This window comes from Lepidochelys olivacea (genome assembly GCF_965140295.1).
Source record: "Lepidochelys olivacea isolate rLepOli2 genome assembly, chromosome: 2".
Classification (NCBI taxonomy): Eukaryota; Metazoa; Chordata; order Testudines; family Cheloniidae; genus Lepidochelys; species Lepidochelys olivacea.
Window position 1 is genome coordinate 153,966,624 of NC_140412.1, and position 24,782 is coordinate 153,991,405.

At 42.7% G+C, this 24,782-nt stretch overlaps 1 protein-coding gene across 2 annotated transcripts in view; it reads right to left on the minus strand.

Annotated features, from left to right (window-relative positions):
• Positions 1–24,782, minus strand: part of ELP2 (elongator acetyltransferase complex subunit 2) — a 123,126-nt gene that overhangs the window by 20,000 nt on the left and 78,344 nt on the right. For both annotated transcript variants that reach the window (XM_084619572.1, XM_084619571.1), the window contains 4 exons: positions 24,367–24,555; positions 22,109–22,178; positions 8,104–8,199; positions 7,891–7,948 (listed from right to left, as the gene is read on the minus strand). In XM_084619572.1, coding sequence (XP_084475698.1) covers positions 7,891–7,948; positions 8,104–8,199; positions 22,109–22,178; positions 24,367–24,555 — 413 coding nt within the window. The remainder of the gene's footprint in view (positions 1–7,890; positions 7,949–8,103; positions 8,200–22,108; positions 22,179–24,366; positions 24,556–24,782) is intronic.

Sequence of the window (24,782 nt, forward strand, 5' to 3'; positions counted from 1 at the left end):
ATAAAGACGAAGTCCCTTACCCAAAGGGTTTACAATCTAAAAATGACAAATGACACATGGGTTTTTTTTTTCAGGGGTGGGGAGGTACACAATTATATAATACATGAACTCCCCCAACACAATATATGCACATCAACACAAATCAGCCAGTCTTTCCCCAATACCTTTTTTGCACAGTTCTAGAAAATCACATTCACTCACGTCTAGGGAACAGGGTGCTTGAAGGTTAGCATCCACTCTGAAGCACAGCCACAATGTAGTGTATTGTCTGAGGTGTATCACTGTTGTGCTAGTAGCAAAGGGTGAGTGAGATTCTGGGTAGAAGACTAGAGGATACACACTACTGGATGCCTTAAGTTAGTCTTTTTTGTGTTAGGTGTGTTATGTACAGACTAACCTGAAGTGACACACCACATAGTGGCATTATGTATTACATTTCCCAGATATGTGGGGTGGGTTGGTTGGTTTTTTAAGATTTTGGAAGGGAGCTGCAATGAGAAGAACAGGATCTTTGTTAAGCTGATTGTCTTGGAACTTCACTTTCACGAAAGGGCACTTTTATGAAGGTTTTTTTCTTCATGAAAGTAATCAATGCCATGCTGAAAACCTTCCTGTACAAAACAACAACAAGAATGATGTTGGATTAGAGAGACTTCCACCCCCATGTTCTTGAGCTGGCTGAATCATTTCACAAAGAATAGGATCCTCAATCCAGCAGCTGTTGCTTTATCAAAGACCTTGTTGTCTGTGCAATTGTTCTCAGCTGGTTGAAGAGCAAAGCACTGTTTTTCCCCCAGAAAGAGAGGATGAGATCCCAATTTAAGGACAAAATAGAACTCAAAAGAACTTAGTATAAGGCCTTTCTACACTACACACTTTTGTCGACAAAACAGTGGATGTGTAGACACTGAAATGCTCCTCCCACCGAAGTAACTCCCCTGCTCAGTTTTTCAGCATTCTTCTTGAATTGTGGACAGTCACACCAGTACCAACTACAGAAGTAAAATATCCTCTCCACTCTTTCTCGATATTCCCTGGTTTATACATACAAGCATTATGTTAGCACTTTTGACCACAGGGTTGCACTGGGAGCTCATGTTCATGACTCCCATGTTCTTTTACGAGCCACTGCTTCACAAGATAGTGTCTTCCTGCATTCTGTTATGGATGGGCTACATTCTTTGTTCCCAGGGTTCTGCTCTCATCTAGATTTCTTTATTACTGATAATCTTGTTAGCACACATATTATTCAAATCCTTTCTTTCTAAAGGATATTTTTTATTATTTGTATTATACTAGTGATAAGCGGCCTCAGTGAGAATGTAAGCATAAGCTGCCTAATTAGCAGCAGCTGTTGTCCTCAAAGCAAAATTCAGATGGTCAACAAAATGTTTGTTAAAGATGAAGCCTCATTTGATAAAAATACAAATTAAAAAGAGAAAAAAGCTGGGAACTTTTTTCTTCTATAGAAAGGGCATATACAGTGTAGCATGAACAGCCCCAAAATGTGATCCTTGTCTTTCTAACATTAATACGATTGTGTTCCATGCAAATATGAGATATCCCTAAATCTCCTGTTATTCTGGACACTTAGATGTTTAATAACGTGTTTTGCATTCTTCTCCTCTGTAGAAAAACAATTATTATATTTTAGCACTTTTCCTGGCAAATGAGCGATTGTTTTCCTAAAACTGTCCAAATTTTGAGCACCGGGCTCTTTCAATGGCATTTCTTATAAAATAATGTCACTACCTGACTTTAAAGATTTTTTAAAATGCTCATAAGGCATGATTAAGTTGGCAAATGTATATGGCAAGCAGGTGCAGCCACTAACTCTCTGGGAAGTTGTTGGTGCAGTTCTTGGTTCTGAAAAGCTAGGGAAATCCTGCTCTACAGACTCTTAGCTGGAGGGATTCAGTTGAGAATGGTGGGAGATGAGGGTGAATGTACTCAAGTATGGCATTCTTGCATCTCTTCAAGATGCCGTTTTGTGCTCCACAATCTAAGCTTTGTTTTAAAGCAAGTGTCTAATTGTCATGGTTGCAAATAAAATCCTGTAAATTTGAACGGAGTGTAACACTGAATCATAGAAGATTAGGGTTGGAAGAGACCTCAGGAGGTCATCTAGTCCCACCCCCTGCTCAAAACAGGACCAACCCCAACTAAATCATCCCAGCCAGAGCTTTGTCAAGCTGGGCCTTAAAAACTAAGGATGGCAATTCCACCACCTCCCTAGGTAACCCATTCCAGTGTTTCACCATCCTCCTAGTGAAATAGATTTTCCTAATATCCAACCTAGACCTCCCCCACTGCAAATTGAGACTATTGCTCCTTGTTCTGTGATCTGCCACCACTGAAAACAGCCTAGCTCCATCCTCTTTGGAACCCCCCTTCAGGTAGTTGAAGGCTGCTATCAAATCCCCCCTCACTCTTCTCTTCTTCAGACTAAATAAGCAAAGTTCCCTCAGCCTCTCCACGTAAGTCATGTGTCCTAGCCCCCTGATCATTTTCGTTGCCCTCCACTAGACTCTCTCCAATTTGTCCACAACTCTTCTGTGTGTGTGTGCGGGGGGGGAGAGAGGGGGGACGACCAAAACTGGACGCAGTACTCCAGATGTGGCCTCACCAGTGCTGAATAGAGGGGAATAATCATGTCCCTCAATCTACTGGCAATGCTCCTACTAATGCAGCCCAATATGCCATTAGCCTTCTTGGCACCAAGAGCACATTATTGACTCATATCCAGCTTCTCGTCCACTGTAATCCCCAGGTCTTTTTCTGCAGAACTGCCACTTAGCCAGTCAGTCTCCAGCCTATAGAAATAAGAACTAAACTAGATACTATATCGAGGAAAAATGGTTGATTGAAAAACTTATTAAAATTCCAGGGTATATTGCCTTTAGGCAAAATTCAAAACTAGGTACAGGAGGAGGTGTTTGTACTTTCATTAGGGAAAGATTAAACTACATAGGAATAAGTCTTGAATATAATGCTGTTGAAATACCAGTACAGAAGAGAAATATTTCTTTAAGGATTTATAATATTTATAACCTGCGTGGGGAAATTAGAAAGCTCAGAATCACAAAAAACAGTGAAGAATGCTAAAAGACCATGTATTACTTGAGGTGATCTAAATAGTCATAATAAGTTATGGGAAGTAGGACAACTGATCGTAATGGCACAGGCCTAGAAAGATTTAATAGACAAAAACTATCTACAGGTTTTAACTGATGGCACACCAATTAGATTTAATGCACCAGATGGTAGGTTTTCTTACTTAGACCTGGGAATAACAACATCAGTTATTGCAAGCAAATGCAACTGGGAAATAGATATGGAAGGAGAAATGGGGAATGATCATTTCCCTTTACTTTTCAAGGACAAAGTAAGGCTGAAGATAATGGAAAATTACCCACCTAGAATTTTCAGACAGCTAACTGGGAGCTATTCACAAGTAAAAATATACTGAATTTGTGAATGATCACTGTGTGAGTGTTGACACAAAGAATTTCAATGACAACGTAATAAAGAGGATAATAGCAGCAGCTACTGTAGCCATACCTAAGATGTTAAAATACCCCAAAACTAAAAACTCACTTCCATGTTGGAATGAGGAGTGTGAAATGTCAGTTAAAGAATAAAGCTTATAAGAAAGCAAAAATTTACAATGAATAGTGAAGATTTAATGAAGTATAAAAGAAGTAAGGCAATGCCACAAAGCACTGTAACAAAATCAAAGAAAGTTGGAGGAAGTATTATAAAAGGTTAAATAAAGATATCAAAGCATCAGAAATATACCAGAAAATCAGAATGAATGAATGGAATTCAGAATAAGAGAAGTTACATCCCAGGTTTTATTGGAACTGACAACATAGTTAGAAGTTCTTATAATGAGAAAGCAGAAGTTTTAGAAGAGACTTTGAAGAGTGAGTAATGATGAAAATCGAAGTGCAGTTTGCCACCAGATTAAAAGAATTCATTGAAGATCTATAATGTAGTTGGGGAAATCATGATGCTACTATATTGAATAAAAGTTTTTATAATATGCAGGCACTACAGAAAGCTATTGATATAAGCAAAACTATATACCTAGGCAAAGATAAAATAAGCAATATACCAACTGCAGGGAGAGAAAGTCTACAGTCAGTATCCCAGGCACTAAACGGTACACATATCTCGAAGGCACAGGACTGGAGCAAGCATCTGTGGCTGATGCAACACAAGGTCTAGGAATTATTTGTTGGACTTGTTTGTTGAACTCTGTAACCGCGAAAGGGGTAGGGACTAACTGGTGACCTGGCCAGAGGGCCAAGTTACCAGAAGAAAGACTATCGCAGAGCAAGCAATGAGCAGGCACCCAATGCAGTGAGATTTATATTCCCCAACCAAGATGTAAGAAGACGCACTAGTGGTGAGTGGGCAACCCTCTTATAGTTGGCCTTAGTTTGTGGAAAGAGCTTGGAAGTGTAAAGATTACCCAGACCTTATTTTTCCACAATTTGATTCCTGCTTGGTGTAAAGAAAAAACCTCTCCCAAACCTCACTGTATGAGGAGGAAACAAACAGTGGACTATATTCACAGCTCACTGAATTAAAGGAAGAATAAGGAGCTACATTTTCAACAGAATATGCACACAACTCATTTTGCCCTGGCATTGCGTAATAAGCAAAACTTTTGTGCACAGGTAAAATTGTGTAACTTTCGAAGTTTGCAGTAATCACTCTGATGAAATTAATTCACGTACTGCTGAAGTAAGCAATCAAGAACTTTCAAATATGATATAGGATATCCATATACACATTTCTGAAAACATTTTGGTGTCAATCGCAATAGTGCTCCAGGGTGCAATGGTTCAAACACACAGTATTTACACAAACCTGCTGCATACTAATTCTATATTGCGATTTTCCAAAAAGATTAGTGTAAATTTTAAATTATATCATCTCTCAGAATTTGTCACATACTTTACACGGCAGTTAGGTTATGCAAACACTTCAGCTGATTTTTTTATAGAAACATTATCTAATCAATTAAATATTTATGAAAATTCAATGTTATTTTTTTTCAAATTCTGCTGATGGAGTTAAAGCTTGAATATTTAGCACAGAAATGCAGATGCCAAGCAAGCTATTTTTAGCAAACCAGTTCCTAACACGGTTTTCTAGCTGCTACGGCCACATGCAATCTACATTATGTGATTTCATGTTGCTTTTAAGATTAATGCTGTGCAATAAAATTGAAACCCAAGAATACTTTACATCCCACTGCCTATTTATCAAAAAAGATTCTCTTTAAAAAGATGGAAATCAATTAGATTAAATAAGCCACCCACAACCCCACCCCTAAAATGTAATATAATTATGATTTTAAGTAATGTGGATCAAAAAATGTCAAGGTTGCATTACTGCATAAGAATCCAAAATAGTGGATATACTGAAATGCAGCTAGACTTCTCCCCCACACTTTTAGCTGGTTCTCCCTGAGGCAGGGGAGAATAAATTGTTAATCTTGAACTTTAACTTTTTAAAATAAGAAAAAATATGAATACTTTCATCTTGGACACAGAAAGGCGGTAGATCAATACAAAGAGAATCCCAAGGACATTTTGATGTGAATTATGGGCCATTTGTAGGATGGGCAAGAGAGCGTGGGAAGACCATGGCATGATGATGGGATTCCCCCCTCTGTTGGAGACTATCAATCACTTTGAAAAAGAATCTTGTGTAGGTCTATTCTATAGTAAATTAGTCACTAGAGCTTGAAGCATAGTCTATGAGCTGAAGTCACTACCACCAGGAAAAATGACCTTCCTTGTATCAGATTATGACCCTCAGAGCATCCCAGTGCCAGAAGATAAAAGGCTCCCTGGTATCTAGCAGTGAGTTTCAGCTGACCTGACCAGCCCACTATATCCCAACTCATTGTTGTCATAATCTGTATCTATAAGGTGTAATGTAAGGTATCATATACAAACTGGTAACACAATGTTCCTGAACATCACTGTGCGGTGAACACATGCAGGGTATGTACTAAGAATTATGTGCTGGAATTACGCTCTTAAAATGTGTTCAGCTAGCAATGCGTAAGCTCAGTCTGCCCTAGACAAAGGTACGTGTATTTGTTTGCCTGATCAGCCTGGTTCTCAAGCAGAGACAATGAAGGTATATTTGCATACAAGATAAACAAAGCTATCAGCTAACAATCGGGAGGAGAAGGCAGCATGAAAGAGAGACTTTGTCTGGGCTTACTTTTCAAAGAATACATTTCAAAAGTTTACTGGACCACAAAAAGGAGGGAAGAGAACCCCTGTTTTATCCTTCACCTGAGGTAACAAAGAAACTAAACACTTTGAACTCTCTGAAGGGTCCAAGTTAAAAAACTGGTCAGCCATCCTGGAAGAAAGACTGGAAAGAAAAATGCCTTTGAACCAAAGACTAGTTTATTAAATTTTGGTCTTAGATGCATATTTTTATTTTTGTTTCTTTGTAAACATTTCTATCCTTATTCCTTATATTTGGTTTCACTTACTTATGTCCTTTTGTTAATAAACTTGTTTTACTTTTAACATAAACCAACTTAGTGCTATGATTGAAGTAGAGGATGTCTCTCTTTATAGGATCAGCAGGCTTGGTAAATTTTGTGGATGCTACAGTAAGAGGAGCTGAGCACTGTAGAGAAAGATATCTCTGGGGAACTCAGGAACTGGGGTTCACTGATTGTTACCTGCTGGACAAGATTTGGACTGGCAGAGCATCTTGAAGAGTTTTCTGGTAAGGCAGACATGCTGATGTGTCAGCTTAGCAGCAAAGCTCCTACTTGCTGAGGCTAAGAGGGTAAAGTGGCTCACAGTTCTGGGAATCCCAGCTGACTGTCACACAGATGCATACAGATCTATGCAGCAGGGGTATTTATCTGAAACAACTGCTTGATTCCAGTTTCCTTACAAACTGGACTGAGTTTGGTGGTGTTCTTGTTCAGACTTGCTCTATGACAAGGTTTACTCTGATCAGAATGAAGCCCGATAGAGTGTTATGGTCCCACTGGATTCACCCATTCTCCCAGGATTGGGTTTTTAAGACAGTGAAACCTTTTTCAGTCATTTTATGACATTTCAACACACCATTAATACCAAGAACACATATTTTTGGCATTTAGGAACAACAAATTCCAATATATGCTGTATTTATTTTTTTATTTATTGTGTGTATTACTTTTACCCAAATGGTTTATATTAGTTGGCATGACTATATTAAGTGAAAACACTTCTCAGGATTTATGTTTATTGCAAATGCTGTGTTCTCTGTTTCCATATAATCCTGGAGAAAAAAGCTTCAATGGATCAGAAAGATCTGTGTTTGCATAAGTGCATTTATGTCTGAGAATATAGTACAGCTTCAGAACACTGCTTTTGGCTATCATTATAGGCTGCTGATATAAGCCCTTTAGTCTTAATGTGTCTTAATATCAGTGTTTTAATAGGATGCAGGTCACAGGGGGCTTTTTAATAAGAGGGTTCAAAAGTGTTAAGCCCTACATGAAGCTGACAAGGAGCTATACTTGACTGCTATGCTACAGACATACCACCTTGAGAGACATGGAAATAGCTTATTTAAAAGTATATCAGTTCCTATCTATCCAGTGCAAACTTGTATACTGACCCAGATTAAAAAGTTTCTTACAACCTACATACTGAACATGCACAACATTAAAACAACTAGCAAAAGAATGAATAAGAGCACTGGATATTAAGAACATAACATATTACTGCAATGGATGCCTTATAAACATGTATTATAATACTGTGTACAAGACTACATGAATCAGTTACAACAAGAGCTTCTAAGACATTTTGTAACATTTCTATATTTATATAAAACAAAATAACTTACAGCTTTTGAATTTCAGGCCATAATGTATTCTGCAACAAATGATCTTCTGTGGGAGGTTCTACAAGACATATGCATACATTTTATTCAAATTTAGTATAGTGTTTTTCTTTATCAGTTTATCTCTCTGTCCCAAAGGGTAACACCCAAAAAACCTCATTCTAGTAATGAAAGCAACTACTAATTCATATAAAATACCTTTTTTATGTTGCATACCTGTAAGGATGAAGGGTTGAAAGTAAATCTGATTATACTGATTCGAAACACTATTAAACTTTTCTTCCTCATCAGCTGGTTGAGCTGCCATATCACCTGTCCAAAATAAATATTTAATTCAGCCACAGAGAAAATACTTGACATGAAAATTTGGTTACAAATAAGTAAAGAGATCCTATTAGTTTTACCACAGAAATTATCTAGATGAGATGTGTCTATTTCAGTAATATCCTACTATGCAAATTAGGAATTACTTATTTAGGATAAATTCAAGTATCTAATGTACATCTAGGGAAGCAGGGGGAAAAAGCCTTTGTCAGACAAATATATAGTATGAAATGGAAAACTTCTTACTTGATTTTCTTCTTTCTGGGACTGACCTCTCCCTGGATTGGAGGCATTTGGTCTGTCTCTCTCTTACAGAGACTCTAAGGGAGTTCAGACTCATCCACAAACCTCTAGGAGTTGGCCATGTGCTTCTCCCCATGCACCAGAGGAGTATTTTCAAAGATGTGTGGAAACACTACAGCCAAGATTTTAAAAACAGGTGCCTAAAGTTAGCCTTGTAAATCTATATTTAAGCACCTAAATAAGGGGTTAATTTTCAAAGGTACGAACTCTGCACTTCCCATGAACTTAAATGTGAGCTGCTGGCTGCTCAGCACTTAAATACAGTAGGTGCCTAAAGTTAAAGTAAATTAGTAAATTAAAATTCAACTGTTAATCTGACCCTAAAGAGGCCACTGAAAAGTTACCAAAAGAACTTATCAGGTGGGGCAGACTCAGGGAGAGGTCAGTCTCAGAAAGGATGCTATCAAGTAATAAATTTTCAATTCTGGAAGATGACTTCTCCAGAGAAGATATCTGGCATACAGAAAGCACTAAGAAAAAATATAAGCAGGGAGGAAAAATGAGGCAGAACAGAAAAGAAAATATGTCAGTGGACAGAACACTTGTTCTACCTAGTGCAAATAGGAATTGGCTGCTCTCAGGCCCAGACATCTAAGGTAGAAGGGAATATATAAAGATCTTTTCCTGAACTGGTGAGTTCCACAAATATATACAGTGTATATTTTAACTGTTTTTAAAGTCACATCAATCATGTGCTCCACTCGCTTTCATTTGCTGAGCCTTTGGGGTATGGGGGGCGGGGGAAAGAGTTACTCTTGGTTAGGAGTTATTTTGACCTAAAAATTAAAAACAGTTACCTACCTTTCATAACTGTTGTTCTTTGAGATGTGTTGCTCAAGTCCCTTCCAAGTTGGCATGTGTGCGCCACGTGCACAATCGTCGGAAGGTTTTTCCCTAGCGCTACCCACTGGGTCGGCTGTGGAGCCCCTTGGAGTGGAGTCTTCATGGCCGTGTATATAGGTCCCTGCCAACCCACCACCTCTTCAGTTCCTTCTTGCTGGATCCTCTGACAGAGAGGAGGCAGGTGGGTCTTGGAATGGACATAAGCAACACATCTTGAAGAACAACTGTTACGAAAGGCAGGTAACCATTTTTTCTTCTTTGAGTGATTGCTCATGCTGATTCCAAGTAGGTGACTCCCAAGCAGTCCCCTGGAGGAGGGGTCGGAGTTCACCGAGTTGCAGACTGAAGCACTGCTCTACCAAATGCGGCACTGTCTCTAGCCTGCTGCGCGATGGCGTCGTGCAACATAAAGGTATGAACAGATAACCAGCTCGCCGCCCTGCAGATGCCCTCAATGGAGGCCTGCGCCAGGAGCGCTGCAGATGAAGCTTGCGCTCTCGTGGAGTGAGCCGTCAACGCTGGGGCTGGTGTCTTTGCCAGGTCGTTGCACGTCCTGATACAGGCCGTGATCCAAGAAGAAATTCATTGGGATGAGACCAGAAACGCTTTCATTCTCTGAGCAATGGCGATGAAGAGTTGCGTCAACTTCTTAAATGGCTTTGTCCGCTCAATGTAAAAAGCCAGCACCCGTCTGACTTCTAAGGAATGGAGCCTGCGTTCTCTATCATTAGCATGTGGCTTTGGGAAGAACATTGGTAAAAAGATGTCCTGATTTGCGTGAAATTGTGAAACAACCTCAGGGAGAAAAGCCGGGTGTGGCCACAACTGTACCTTGCCCCAATAAGACACTGTATAAGGGGGCTCAGACAATAAAGTTTTGAGCCACGTTATTGCCACGAGAAATGCCACTTTCCAAAAGAGGTAAAGCAGAGAACAAGTTCTAGAGGTTTGAAAGGGGGCCCCATGAGCCTTGAGAGGACCAGGTTAAGGTCCCATTGGGGGACCAGTTCTCACACCTGGGGGTACAATCTGTCTAGCCCTTTAAGGAAGCATCCAAGCATGGGGTTAGCAAATACCGAACGCCCTGCTGCACCCGGGTGGAAAGTGGAAATAGCTGCCAGGTGCACCTTGATTGACGAGACTGCCAGCCCTTGCTGCATTATGTAGAGTAAGTAGTCCAGTACAAAGGGGATTGAGGACTGCAGCGGAGGGGTGCCATTCTGCGCAGACCAAACAAAGAACCTTTTTCACTTGGCTAGATAAGTGGCAAGAGTGGAAGGTTTTCTACAGCCAAGGAGAACCTTCCATACCGAACTGGAGCACTGAAGCGCTAACGTGGGTTTAACCATGGATTTTCCATGTGGTGAGGTGGAAAGACTCTAGGTTGGGGTGCTGAAGGAAGCCACAGTGCTGCGTGATGAGATCTGGAATCATGGGCAAGGTCATGGGCATGTCCACCCAGAGGCTCAACAGCATGGAGAACCAGTGTTGGCGGGCCACGCCAGCTCTATGAGAATCAGTGAAGCCTTGTCCTGCTGGAGCTTGAGGAGGACCTTGTGGATGAGACGGAACGGCGGGAATGCATACAACAGGCGCCCCACCCACGAGAGGAGAAAAGCATCCACCACTGAGCCAGGGCTGTGATTCAGGAAGGAGCAGAACTGCTAGCTCTTCCTGTTGCCTTGTGCTGCGAACATGTTGTGATGTTGCATTCTATACGATTTTATGAAAATATGCTAATGAGTGTGAATATAATGTAACTGGAATATGCTTCATGCAAAAGATCTCTTGTAAGGTATCATTACAAAGCTTATAATCTACTGAGTGTGGCCATCCTATTTGTATAAATGTATCACTCTTGTATCTGAAACTAGAAATATGAAATATAACTTTGAGGGGTTTCAGAGTAGCAGCTGTGTTAGTCTGTATTGGCAAAAAGGAGTACTTGTGGCACCTTAGAGACTAACAAATTTATTTGAGCATAAGCTTTCGTGAGCTATAGCTCACTTCATCCGATGCATTCAGTGGAAAATACAGTGGGCTTATTGTAATTATGCGAAGTGTGGGCCATTAATGGTAGTTTGGAATCTTGATGGCTCCCATTAACTAGAACAATTGACTGTAGATGGCTCTGTTTACTTGCAAGTCTTCCTGTATACCTGTGTGCTGGAAAGTGAGTAATGAAGTCTTACAGTGACATGTGATTATGTCACCTGAACTGGAATCCAACTTTAACCTGGTGCTTTTCCATTTAGGAGGGGTAGGAACCCAGAAAGGGACAAAGGATTCCCACTTTGTGCAAAAGATATATAACGGGGTGGAACAAAACAAACGGGAAGCAGTCATGAGGAATCCCCTAGCTAGCACCTGAGCTGAAACAAAGACTGTACTGAGGAAAGGATTGTGCCCAGACTAGGAAGGCGTCCAGTCTGCGATAAAAGCTTATTGAAACATTTCTGAGGGTGAGATTTTATCTGTATTCAGTTTTCTTATTGTATTAGGCTTAGACTTGCGTGTTTTGTTTTATTTTGCTTGGTAATTCACTTTGTGCTGTCTGTTATTACTTGGAACCACTTAAATCCTCCTTTTTGTGTTTAATAAAATCACTTTTTACTTATTAATTAACCCACAGTATGCATTAATAGCGGAAGGGGGGGCAAACAGCTGTGCATATCTCTCTATCAGTGTTATAGAGGGCGAACAATTTATGAGTTTACCTTGTATAAGCTTTATACAGGGTAAAATGGATTTACTTGGGGGTTTGGACTCCATTGGGAGCTGCATACCTGAGTGTTGGAGACAGGAGCACTTCTTAAGCTGTTTTCAGTTAAGTCTGCAGCGTGTGGGGGACATTGTTCAGACCTGGGTCTGTGTTTATAGCAGGCTCAAACCAGGCAAGGCACTGAAGTCCCAAGCTGCCAGGAAAAACAGGCTCAGAGGTAGTCTCAGCACATCAGTTGGCAGTCTCAAGGGGGTTTCTGTGATCCAACCTGTCACACAAGTCTCCCTGGGGAGATCCCTACCTCAGGAAGATATTGCTGATGACATCCAGTTGGAGAAACCATTTGTGGCCGTGGAAAGATCTGCTGAGGTGATCAGCCAGTTTGTTTTGTACACCTGGCAGATACAATGCCTCCAACAGTACCGAGTGGGCAATGCAAGTCCCACAACCTGAGGGCTTCCTGGCACAGAGGAGAGGTGCGAGCTCCCCGTTTGTTCACATAGAACATCGCTGTGGTGTTGTGTGTCCACACATATACACATTTTGCCCTGAAGATGGGCCTGAAACGTCTGGCAAGCTAGATGCCACACCCGTATCTCCCTGACATTGATGTGTAGCTATGGTTCCACTTGGGACCATAGGCCTTGAGTTCTGAGGTTCCCCAGGTGCGCTCCCCACCCTAGCACTGACGCATCTGTGACAAGCGACAGCGACTGCTGTGGTTTGGAAAAAGGTACTCCCACAAAGACTGTCTGTGGATCGAGCCACCACCACAGGGACTTGAGAGCCTGAGGAGAAAGCATGACCAGAATGTCCAAGTGATCCCAATTTGGTCTGTACGCTTGCGCCAGCCATGCCTGGAGGGGATGGAGGCACAGCCTTCCATACTACACCACATAAGTGTATGCTGCCATATACCCGAGTAATTTTTGGCAGTTTCTGGCTGTCATGGCGGGGAACCAGTGGAGAGCTCCTATGATGGCGTTCATGGCTAGAAAACGAGACTTGGGCAGGAACACCCTGGCCTGGGTGTCCAGGAGGGCCCCGATGAATTCTATTCTTGGAGTGGGAGCCAGAGTTGACTTCACCATGTTAAGGATGAGACCGAGACTGAGGAACGTCGTCTGTACCAGGTTCACGTGTTCCTCCACCTGGGCTCGGGACCGGCCCTGGATGAGCCAGTCATCTAGGTATTGGAAGACTTGCACCTGACACTTTCAAAGGAAGGCCGCCACGACTGCCATATACTTGGAGAATGCCCGAGGCACCGCCGATAGGACCGTGAACTGATAATTATGTACTGTGAACCGCAAACCACAGAAACCATCTGTGGGAAGGGATTATAGAGATGTGGAAGTATGCATCCTTCAAGTCGAGGGCAGCATACCAGTTCCCCAGATCCAGAAAGGAAATAGAGGAGGCCAGGGAGACCATACGGAACTTCAATTTCTTCACGAATTTGTTGAGGTTTTGCAGATCTAAAAAGGGCCTGAGCCTGCCTTTGGCCTTGGGGATTAAGTAGTAAGGGAAGTAGAATCCCCTGCCCCTGAACTCCAGAGGAACCTCCTCTACCGCCCCCAGCTGTAGGAACGTTTGCACCTCCTACACTAGAATTTGCTTGTGAGAAGGGTCCCTCAAGAGGGATTGGGGGGGATAGGGGGGAAGGGAACAGAATTAGAGAGAATACCCAACTCTACCAACAGCCTGAGGTTATTTGAGCCCAGGCATGGTAAAAATGGGATAGAGGGTTCACAAAGGGAGGGGAAGGATCTGGATATCAAACTGGTGCTCCATCCTCAGGCGCACCTTCAAAAGTTTGGCTTTCAGCCCTAGGGCTACTTAGCTGAGCCCAGCCCTTGGCTGGAGGAGGACTGAGATGTGCGCCTCCTATTACTTCTGCCCAGCTTCCTACTGCACTCCTGTCTAGGAGAGGCAGGGCAAAATTGTTGGGTGGCCTGGGGCTTAAATGCATTTCTTTGCAGGGCTGGTGTGTGCAGCCCCAAAGACTTGAGGGTCGCCTGCAAGTCCTTACGGCTATGCAGCCTTGAGTCTGTCTGTTCGGCAAAGAGGCCGGAGTACTCGAAGGGAGGGTCCTGAATTATGTTCTGGACCTCATGTGGGAGCCATGAGACCTGTAGCCAAGAGCTGCGTCTCATAGCTATGGCAGGGCACATAGTGAAGTGGCTGAGTCAGCTGAACCCAGGGCGGCCTGAAGAGAGGACGCACACATACCTACTTGGAATGGACATGAGCAATACATCTCAAAGAACAACAGTTATGAAAGGTAGGTAACTGTTTTTAATTTTTAGGTCAAAATAACTCCTAACCAAGATTAACTCTTCCCCCCCTCCCCATACCCCAAAGGCTCAGCAAATGAAAGCGAGTGGAGCACATGATTGATGTGACTTTAAAAACAGTTAAAATATACACTGTATATATTTGTGGAACTTACCAGTTCAGGAAAAGATCTTTATATATTCCCTTCTACCTTAGATGTCCTTGCAACCACCTTTCCCTCCTCCAGAATCACTCCAAACTCTGAGCGGGAGTCAGCTGGGAGCAGTTCCTGGAATTTGGCCAGAGAGCTCTAGGAATTATAAGCATAGGGGCTCAGGACCACTTGCTGATTCCCTGTGCAAAGCTGGCGCTCCCTCAGTGGAGTAAACTTTCTGACTGAAGAGGTCCAGCTTCTTAGCGTCCTTGGATTTGGAGGTGGGTGAAGAGGTGCTCGTACCCCTTAGAAGGCACCAAGTATTTGCACTCTACTCCCTTGGCTATCAGCAGGATAGAGGCGGGCATGTGCCACAGTGCCTAGGTAGCATTCTGTATGGTTTTGATGAGGGGCAGAGCCACCCTTGAGGGGCCAGAATATCCACCATGGGATCGGTATTCTCAGAGACCTCCTTTGCCTGCAAGTTCAGCTTCTGGGCCACCCTTCTGAGCAGGTCTTGATAGGCCCTGGTGTCCATAGCGAGCAGAGTGATGAAGGTGCCTGCTACTGCCTCATCAAGGGAGGACGAGGATGATGCCCTCAGAGGCATGGGGTCCTCTTGCCCCTCCGGCTCGCGGAGGTCCCCTACGCCACTTGAGAGGTGCAGGAAATGGCAGTAGCACCCGGTGCCACGGCTGCTTCGGTGCCGGTGCTGACGTCCTCATCAGCCTGGGCTTGTGTATCCCTACCCCAGAGAGGCTCCTGGGCTACAGACATGGCCGATGGAGGGATTCATGCCATCACCACCACCGACAGGAACCTGGAACCCAGACTCTGGACTTGGTGGTAGGCCCATGGTGTCCAGAAAGGCCACTGCGTTGGTCCCAGCCACAGAGGAGACCAGGCACCAGCTGCCCTTTGTCTTGCCTAGGGCAGTGTGAAGAGCAGTGCCGACTCCACCTAGAAGCATAGGAATCAGTCTCCGAGAAGTCCGAATCTGACCAGGGCAGTGCAGATCGAGACGGTGCCGGGGATCGGTGCCACATCATAATGGGCTTGCCCCTATGCGGGATCAGTGTCAGTGTCGAATGATGTTGCTCGTGCTGGAGCCTGAGCCAGCGCCAGTGCATCTGCTGGTGGAGCAGGGAACCAAGCCATCATGGCAATCAACCCTTTGGCTACCTCAAATGTGTCTGGTGTGGAGGGAACATCCAAGTCCTCCTCCAAATCTTCCCGCACCGGGGAGTCCACTGTGGCCAGACTCAACAGACCTCCCTGAGAGGCCGGAGTAGACGGCACCGGTCTAGGCGGCCCCAAGACTGGGTGTCCCAAGGTGGGACATACCCCACTGGTGCCTGCCTGCTCTGCTGCGCGAGCAGGGGAGTGCCCTGTCAGCTCTCTTTTTCTTGTGCCACACCAGTGACTGCAAGCAGTGCCTCGTACTAGAGCTGGTCCTCAGTGCTGGGGAATGGTGGTGCCATGGTGCACCGAAGCACTTAGCCAGATGCTACTGGGAGCGGTTGGGGTTGAAGAGCTGACTCCATTAGTAAGAGCTTTAAGTGAAAGTCCTGCTCCTTCTTAGTTCTGGGCTTAAAACCCCTGCAGATTTTACACCTGTAGGACTGGTGTCCTTCTCTGAGACACTTTAGATATGAATCGTGTGGGTCTCCCTTTGGCATGGGCTTCAGGCAGGACCTGCACGGCTTGAAGCCCTGAGACTGGGCATGCCCCGGTCCCCAGGGGGGGTGGGAAGAACCTCCAACTAAAAGTTAACTAACTACTACACTTATCACTAACTATAACTTTCAAATTATTTACAGGGAGAAAAGGAGAGTCCACTAGGGAATCGCTTGCTAACGCAAGAGAGGAGCTGCTCCAATGACCGTCACTGGCAGTAAGAAAGAATTGAAGAGGCAGCGGGTTGGCAGGACCGATATACACGGCCATGAAGGCACCACTCCAGGAAGTTCCACAGCCAACCCAACGGTACCACTAAGGAAAACCCCTGCGATGATTGGGCATGCAGCGCACACACACCTACTTGGAATCGACATAAGCAATCACATGAAGAATTACTTTGCCCTCATGTCTTACAAGATCAGAAATTTTAGAGAAAACTCTTGATGAGGTGATTGTGACCAGGAAACAAGTCTTAAGAGCAGATTCCAACTAGGAAAAACAGGCCTAACTGTGATCTATCAGAGTTGGATAAGCATGTAGTGGATAAATGATGTTTAACACAGGTGTGAGATGTGATGACAGGAGGTATTAGGCCCAATTCGAGGCTGTTTTATGAGAAACAGGGTTGGTTGGTTTGGCTGGAAGTCTCCTGGAGGCTACTGAAGCCAATCCGGGAGATTTTAGTCCTGTGTCACAGCAGGGCTAAGGCAGGTTCCCTACCTGCCCTGGCTCCACGCCACTCCTGGAAGCAGCAACATGTCTGGCAGCGGCTCCTAGGCAGAGGTGCAGCCAGGGGGTCTGCCCCTGCCCCGACTCCACAGCTCCCATTGACTGGGAATGGGGAACCACGGCCAATGGGAGCTGTGGGGATGGTGCCTGCAGGCAGGGGCAGAGCGGCCTGGTTGCCCCAGAGCATAGGGGCCTCTGCCAGACACATTGCTGCTTCCGGGAGCTGCCTGAGGTAAGCACCGCCCAGCCGGAGCCTGCAACCCGAGCCACTTCCTGCAACCCAACCCCCTGTCCCAGCCCCCTCCCACACCCAAACTTCCTCCCAGAGCCCTCATTCTGCACCCAAACACCCTCCCAGAGCCCACACACTGAACCTCCTCCTACACCCCAACCCTCTACCCCAGCCCCCTCCTGCACCCAAACTCCCTCCCAGAGTTCACATTCCCTCCTGCACCCCAACGCCCTGCCACAGGCTTAGCCTGGAGCCACCTCCCAGACTCCAAACCCCTCAACCCCACGCCCCAGCCCAGAGCCCACACCCCCTCCTGCACCCCAACCCCCTGCCCCAGCCCGGTGAAAGTGAGTGAGGGAGAGTGAGTGGGTCGGGGCCTCAGAGAAGGGGCGGCGCAGGGGTGGGACCTTGGGCCAGAGCAAGGGTGTTTGGGTTTGTGCGATTAGACGGTTGGTAACCCTAATGAGAAATCCAGAACAGCTGGAATGCCTAGATTCTTTGGACTGATATTTTTACATTGACATCCCTAGACGAATTTTGTCCGAACTCTTGTGTAGGCTGAGAAATTAGATGGCCAGTGTGAGGCTAACAGTTTTACTGTAAAGTACCACCCTATCTGATTTAATCCGTGCTGCTCAATAGCCTAGCTGTAAGATTCAGTTAACCTGGATTGGTATGTAGGAGCAGCCTCTGAGAGAGAGATCTCTAGCCCACTGGAGAGAGATAACAAAAGCCTCTGATAGCTCCACTAGGTCACGGTATTATAGCAGTCTTGACCAACTTGGAGCGAAAAGAATGACCACTTCCTTTCTAAGTCTTTTTAGCCCCACTTCCTTTGGAAGATGCCTAGACCTTTGTTAGGTAGAGAATCTACAGATCCCTGATCTGCTTCCCTGATGAAGGGCTTCACCTTAGTGTTTTGACTGAAGGGAATTTGATACACTTGGGGGTGGCCTAACCTGGATATCAGCTGGAAAATTTCTTGGTTCAGGAATCATTCTATATTTTATACACTGATAGCTTCAACATATAGTTTTTTGGTTTTGTTTTTCAGTGCCACCTTTAGTTAGGTCACCCTCATGGAGAATAGGTGAGCCTCTTCTTCCAAGAGGCCCTGGTAACAATGCTCTTATGATTATGTCATCTACGAACATCTTTAGACATCTCAGCCAGACTGTTATTATCAATACCCTCATAAACATCTAAAGTGCAAACAGCTAACCAAATTGTGGTGTTTTGCATTATCAATAATCTCCACAGGTGAAATAGAAAACTGAAAATTGCTTGGAGTGATTGGAAAATGCAAATAAGTTTCTGCAATGATCCAACGTTAAGAGGTCTTTTACAGAAACTGTGGCTCTGGAGGAAACTAAAATGTCTGTCCTGCATTTCATGTTTTCCAACCTGAAAATTTTGTGGCCAGGCACCAACTCTGGCTTAAGCTTTGGACAATGGATAATAACTAGGGCTGTCAAGCAATTAAAAAAATTAATCATGCAATTAATCACACTGTCAACCAATAATAGAATACCATTTATTTAAATATTTTTGGATATTTTCTACATTTTCAAATATATTGATTTCAATTACAACACAGAATACAAAGCATAAAGTGCTCACTTTATTTTTATTACAAATATTTGCACTGTAAAAAACAAAAGAAATAGTATATTTCAATTTGCCTAATACACGTACTGTAGTGCAATCTATTTATAATGAAAGTTGAACTTACAAAGGTAGACTCATGTACAAAAAATAACTGCATTCAAAAATCAAACAATGTAAAACTTTAGAATCTCCAAGTCCATTCAGTCCTACTTCAGCCAATCACTCAGACAAACAAGTTTGGTTACAATTTGCAGGAGATAATGCTGCTCACGTCTTGTTTACAATGTCACCTGAAAGCAAGAAGAGGCGTTCACTTGGCAATGTTGTAGCTGGCATCGCAAGATATTTATGTGCCAAATGTGCTAAAGATTCGTATGTCCCTTCATGCTTCAACCACCATTCCAGAATACACGCATCCATGCTGATGACAGGTTCTGCTCGATAACGATCCAAAGCAGAGCAGACTGATGCATGTTCATTTTCATCATCTGAGTCAGATGCCACCAGCAGAAGGTTGATTTTCTTTTTTGGTGGTTTGGGTTCTGTAGTTTCTACATTGATCGGAGTGTTGCTCTTTTAAGACATCTGAAAGGATTCTCAACACCTTGTCCCTCTCAGATTTTGGAACGCACTTCAGATTCTTAAAACTTGGGTGGAGTGCTGTATCTATCCTTAGAAATCTCACATTGGTACCTTCTTTGCGTTTTGTCAAATCTGCTGTGAAAGTGTTTTTAAAACAAACGTGCTGGGTCATCATCCGAGACTACTATAACATGAAATATATGGTAGAATGCAGGTAAAAGAGAACAGGAGACATACAATTCTCCCCCAAGGAGTTCAGTCACAAATTTAATTAACGCATTATTTTTTTAACGAGCATTATCAGCATGGAAGCATGTCCTCTGGAATGGTTGCCGAAGCATGAAGGGGCATATGAATGTTTAGTACATCTGGCACATAAATAACTTGCAACGCCAGCTACAAAAGTGCCAAGCAAATGCCTGTTCTCACTTCCAGGTGACATTGTAAATAAGCAGCAGTCAGCAGTATCTCCCATAAATGTAAACAAACTTGTTTGTCTTAGCAATTGACTTTACAAGAAGTAAGACTGAGTAGACTTGTAAGCTTTAAATTTTACATTGTTTTGTTTTTGAGTGCAGTTATGTAACAACAATAAAAATCTACATTTGTAAGTTACACTTTCAAGATAAATAGATTGCACTATAGTACTTGTATGAGGTGAACTGAAAAATACTATCTTTTGTTTATCATTTTTACAGTGCAAATATTTGTAATAAAAAATAATAATGTAAAGTGAGCATTGTACACTTTATATTCTGTGTTGTAACTGAAATTAATATATTTTAAAATGTAGAAAAACATCCAAAAATATTTAATAAATTTCAATTGGTTACTGTTTAACAATGCGATTAATCACGATTAATTTTTTTAATCGCAGTTAATTTGTTTTTATTTAATTGCATGAGTTAACTGCAATTAATCAACAGCCCTAATAATAACTGGAATCAAATCTTGTGTATTTCAAATTTCTTAGGCGGAATCTTTTCAGAGAGAAACTTGGTTAAGATAGTGGCTAATAACATAGGTAAGCTAAAGCAGTCCTAGGATTTTGCTGGATTGTGAAGTGAATGCAAGTCCTCTTATGAGGGCAGAAGCTCCTGTTGTTCCTGTCCACAACAGAAGGGATGACTCCTTTCAGTCAGGGATAAGACCCAGCCTGGAACATCAGAAAGCAGCACAGATCAGGAAAGGTTCAAAGCCCTACCTGCAGTTCAAACAGCTGGTAGGACTACAACTCGGCCTGCTCCAATAAGAAATATGGGGGAGGCAGAAATGGCAGGATCTCTGATTCTCAAACACTTGGTTCCAATTAACCTAAGGCAGGTGAGTTTAGGAGAGTGCAGCATGAATCCTATCTGGAACTTTTACCCTCTTCATCCCTTTTCCAAACTCAGGAGACAAGGACCATTCTGAAAAAGATCTCACACCTCAGAACTATGGCCAATAGAATCTGTCCCCTCAAGACTTGATTATAGCTCTACTCTATATTCTCCATAGTAAGGAAAGGATCAGGAGGCATCTAGGCCTTTCTAGACCTAAAAAGAGGCAGAGTATTTGGTTTGAGGGGAGAAGGAGGATGGCCAAGTCCATGAGCTACCTCAAGAGTTTGCAGGAAGATAGGCAGAAAAGGTCTCAGACTGCATGAGAGGCCAGGGTCCAGAATGAAGTACCTCCTCTTTATTTTTATTTTAACAACCACCATCTGTTTAAGGAGCTCATCACCATATTATCAGTGTGCCTTACAAATGTCACTCGCTATTCGTGACAATTCCCCCTTAGGAAAGAAAGAATGATTATCTTGGTTTATTACACATGGGGAGCTGGGCCACCAATATATTAAGTGGCCTGCAAAAAGGTCACACAGGAAGTCTGTACCACACGCAGGAATAGAATAGTCTTCTTAAGACGCAATTCAGTGCTTTAGCCACAAGGCCAGTTCCATCTCCTGCTTGCCAGAATACTGAACACACTCCTACCAGACTCAAATTTGGCCTCAAAGTTCCACATTTTCATAACACCCAGACTAAGCTTCTGCAATTCTCTGTGTCTACAAATGAAGCCCCATGCCATGAGAAAGATCCAGCTTGTTAAAAAAAAAAAATCCCACAAACTCTGCAACACGAGTCACTAGACACACACCACGCTGTTATGCTACCCTCTGCAGTGGCTCTCCATTAAGCACAAACTGCAGATATAGGTCTCAGTCCTGATTTTCAAAGCCCTTCATGGAATTGGTCCTAGTCACTTGAGACTCCCTCCACAATTATAACAATTATTTACTGCAATAATGAACTAGCTGGTCATAGAGGGAGATTAGTGACTGCAGAAGATAAACATTCCTAGGAGCTGTATCAGGACTACAGACCTCACTTGCCAGATGAAATAAGAATGGCCACTAATCCCACCATATTCACACCTAAATGCAAACCCCATCTCTTTGCCCAAGCATTCCCATATCAGCACCTTCATTCTCATACATCAGTATTAAAAATTCCTAAGCCTGTCTTTGATGGCAGGGAAAGGAGAGATTATTGTTGTCATTTTTACATTCGGGAGGACACTCAAATAGGTTGGGCACCAATAAAGAAGCCTACATAGATAGATAAATGCTCAGCACCTAACAATAGTTCCAGGTGATCTTAAACATTAATCAGTTGTATGGTAGCAGACTTAGTCAAATCATCGAACATACACTTTCAAGACAAGTAATGGTGTAAATTTACAATCAATTCTGGAGTGCCTTCATCACTATCCACAATAGTCTTACCCTGAAAGACAGCTTTATTGGACAAACCCAAAGCAGGTACAGTCGCACCTTCTGGAAGGTCAACAGCATCCTGGGTAAAAAAAAGTAAACATATTTTCATGCAGAAGTTAGTATACTTTATGGGTACTTTAAAATCAAGGGCCAGATGTCACTAGAGGGAAGTAAAGATGTGTCACATTGTAGAAGAAGCCTCTGAATCATCCAGAATTCCTCAGGAAGTGTATGCTTGAGCAGTTGCACTGCCAGGCTTTGAAAGCCATGCCATGCTTCAGCCCCTCCTCTGAAACTACATATGGTGAACTTTGCTCAGTTCTCTAGATTTGTTGTGAAGCATGCATCTTTAATCATTTTAGTACAGGCATTCTGAGGTAACTTCACTTATTCAATTATAGAGAGAGAGAGCTTTTATAAAGTGAATACTTAACTCAAAGAATACAGTTTCCAGGAAGACAAGACATGGGAACTAGGTGTTTTGAGGTCTGGGTACAAGGAAGGATTTTTCGGGGGGGAAAGGAGGTGAGAGTATATATCTGGGATTTTCAAGACGACTTTGGGTGCCTAAGGGGCAGCTTTGCTTTGGGCACATGGCAGGATAGGGAGAGAAAAGGTCCTGTTAGCTGAGTGGCAGTTTGCATCAGCTATATTTCAAAGGAAGGGAAGTCCTGGGAGAAAGCCAAAGCTAGGAGTGGGAAGTCAGGTTGGAGGACTTTTAGGGGTGGGAGGACAGGGACATGAGAGATCAGTACCTGCTGGTGCATATATTCATACTCAGCACCTCTGTGCAAATTCACTGAGACAAAAGTATTTTCCAGGATTGGGTTAACAGATTTGGTGGAAACACCTTACCTGATAAACAATATTTAATTATATCATAAAACTACATCAGAAACCCAGAATACAAACAGTCTCTAAGGTTTAAAGTTTTTTTCAGGAAAAAATATGAATTTAAAGCAATACAATTGTTCTGGGTATAACCCCAGGTGGACACTTATTTTGGTATAAAAGTGCCTTATGTCACAAGGATGGGGTTTAAGCTAAATCAAAAAAGCCAGTTTTATACCAGAATAAGTGTGTCCAAACAGAGGGTTATTCTGATAAAACTATATCATAGATGTATTGTACATAGTTACAATCTAACTGGTAAAACTTTCCTGTGCGGACAAGGCCTGTAAAGAGTTCTGGACTACTATAGGTCACAAACAGAGTACAAAGGGAGAATGGTATGGAAAATCAAACAGAGCATGTGTCTGCATCATATAGTACAATATATTATTTTGTATAGCTTCATTAACACAAATGATCACAAATGCTATTTAGCGTTAAAGACATAAATAGTGAGAAATAATATGAGTAGCCATGGGAGAACATTTTTTTTCAGCGGATATTTAATATATGAAAACGCTAAAATGTTTGGACACAAGAAGATTATTCCAGCTGGTGGTAGCTGCAGCAGAGAGAGCTCATGAGCCTGCAGTGCAGAGAATGTGTTATGGCACGGAAAGGCAGCCAGTGTGAGATGAGCAGGTAGAGAGCAGGAAGGATTGAACCTGAGAGACAAGGTCTTTTAAGATTAAGCAAGTTAGTAAGAGAAGAGAATGGATTTGATTTGGATCACAGGGAAGCCAGGGAAGCTATTTCAGGATGGAAATGCTGTGGTCATGTCTCTTTCTGTGGATAAGGAAGCAAAGCTATAGCCTGGAAAACTGGGACATAAAGACCTCAGAAGACAGTTTGAAGACAAGACAAGACAAGGTAAGACAAAGAGACATTGATGAGTATGTATACAACATTTATATACAGTATCTAATGCAGTAGCTTCTGGAAGCCTTGGATTGTTTCAGAACATACCATTAAAGAACAAATAATACCACACAACAGTAACTACATCTAGATAATGCTATTATGCCCTTACATTCTTGAGAACCTATTAACAGGATTTGTTCTTAATTGTTTAAGAGTAGCTCACACATGCTGACCTTTAGTACATACCCACACACTTTAGAACCCTCAGCAACCTTCCTTCTATCCAGCCAATTTGATAAAACGATAGAGAAGGTACATGTGATCTAACTACACACAAACCTGACTGAACAGACTGGAAAGAGAGAAATATCTAAGGGCTGTGGTTTCAGGATTTTTTTAAATAATTTTGACATTTTATAAATTTTAATCTCAATAGTTATGCCGTAGTGATGATTCTCTTTGTCTCCTAAAGGAGCCATTTTATCAAACACTTGTTTGTTTGTTTCAATACTTACACCGGAACACAGTTTCTCCATTGAAATACCACTGATGTTACTGAAGTTTTCCACAAAATTCTTGGGGGCAGTAAAGACTCGAAGCACCTTTTCATCTGCTCCAGAAACAAACTGAAATCGGCCAGTCATTGCTAGACAATGCATGTCATATCCATGTACTTGAGGCCTTGCAATTTCATGCCAAGTTACCTAAATAAAAAGCAACCACAGTTGTCAAATTATCAGTTGTCTAAATTCAACAACAGATAACTTAAATTACCATCTTCAAATTAAGCTATTTCAAATACTGCTTTAAGGTTAAGTTAATCTTCTGCTGATACTCTTTAAAAAAAACACACTATCAGTTCGCCATGCAAGGGCTAAAATACTTAAGATTACTATTCTTCAGCTGAACAACTCTCTCAAACCCAGACCAT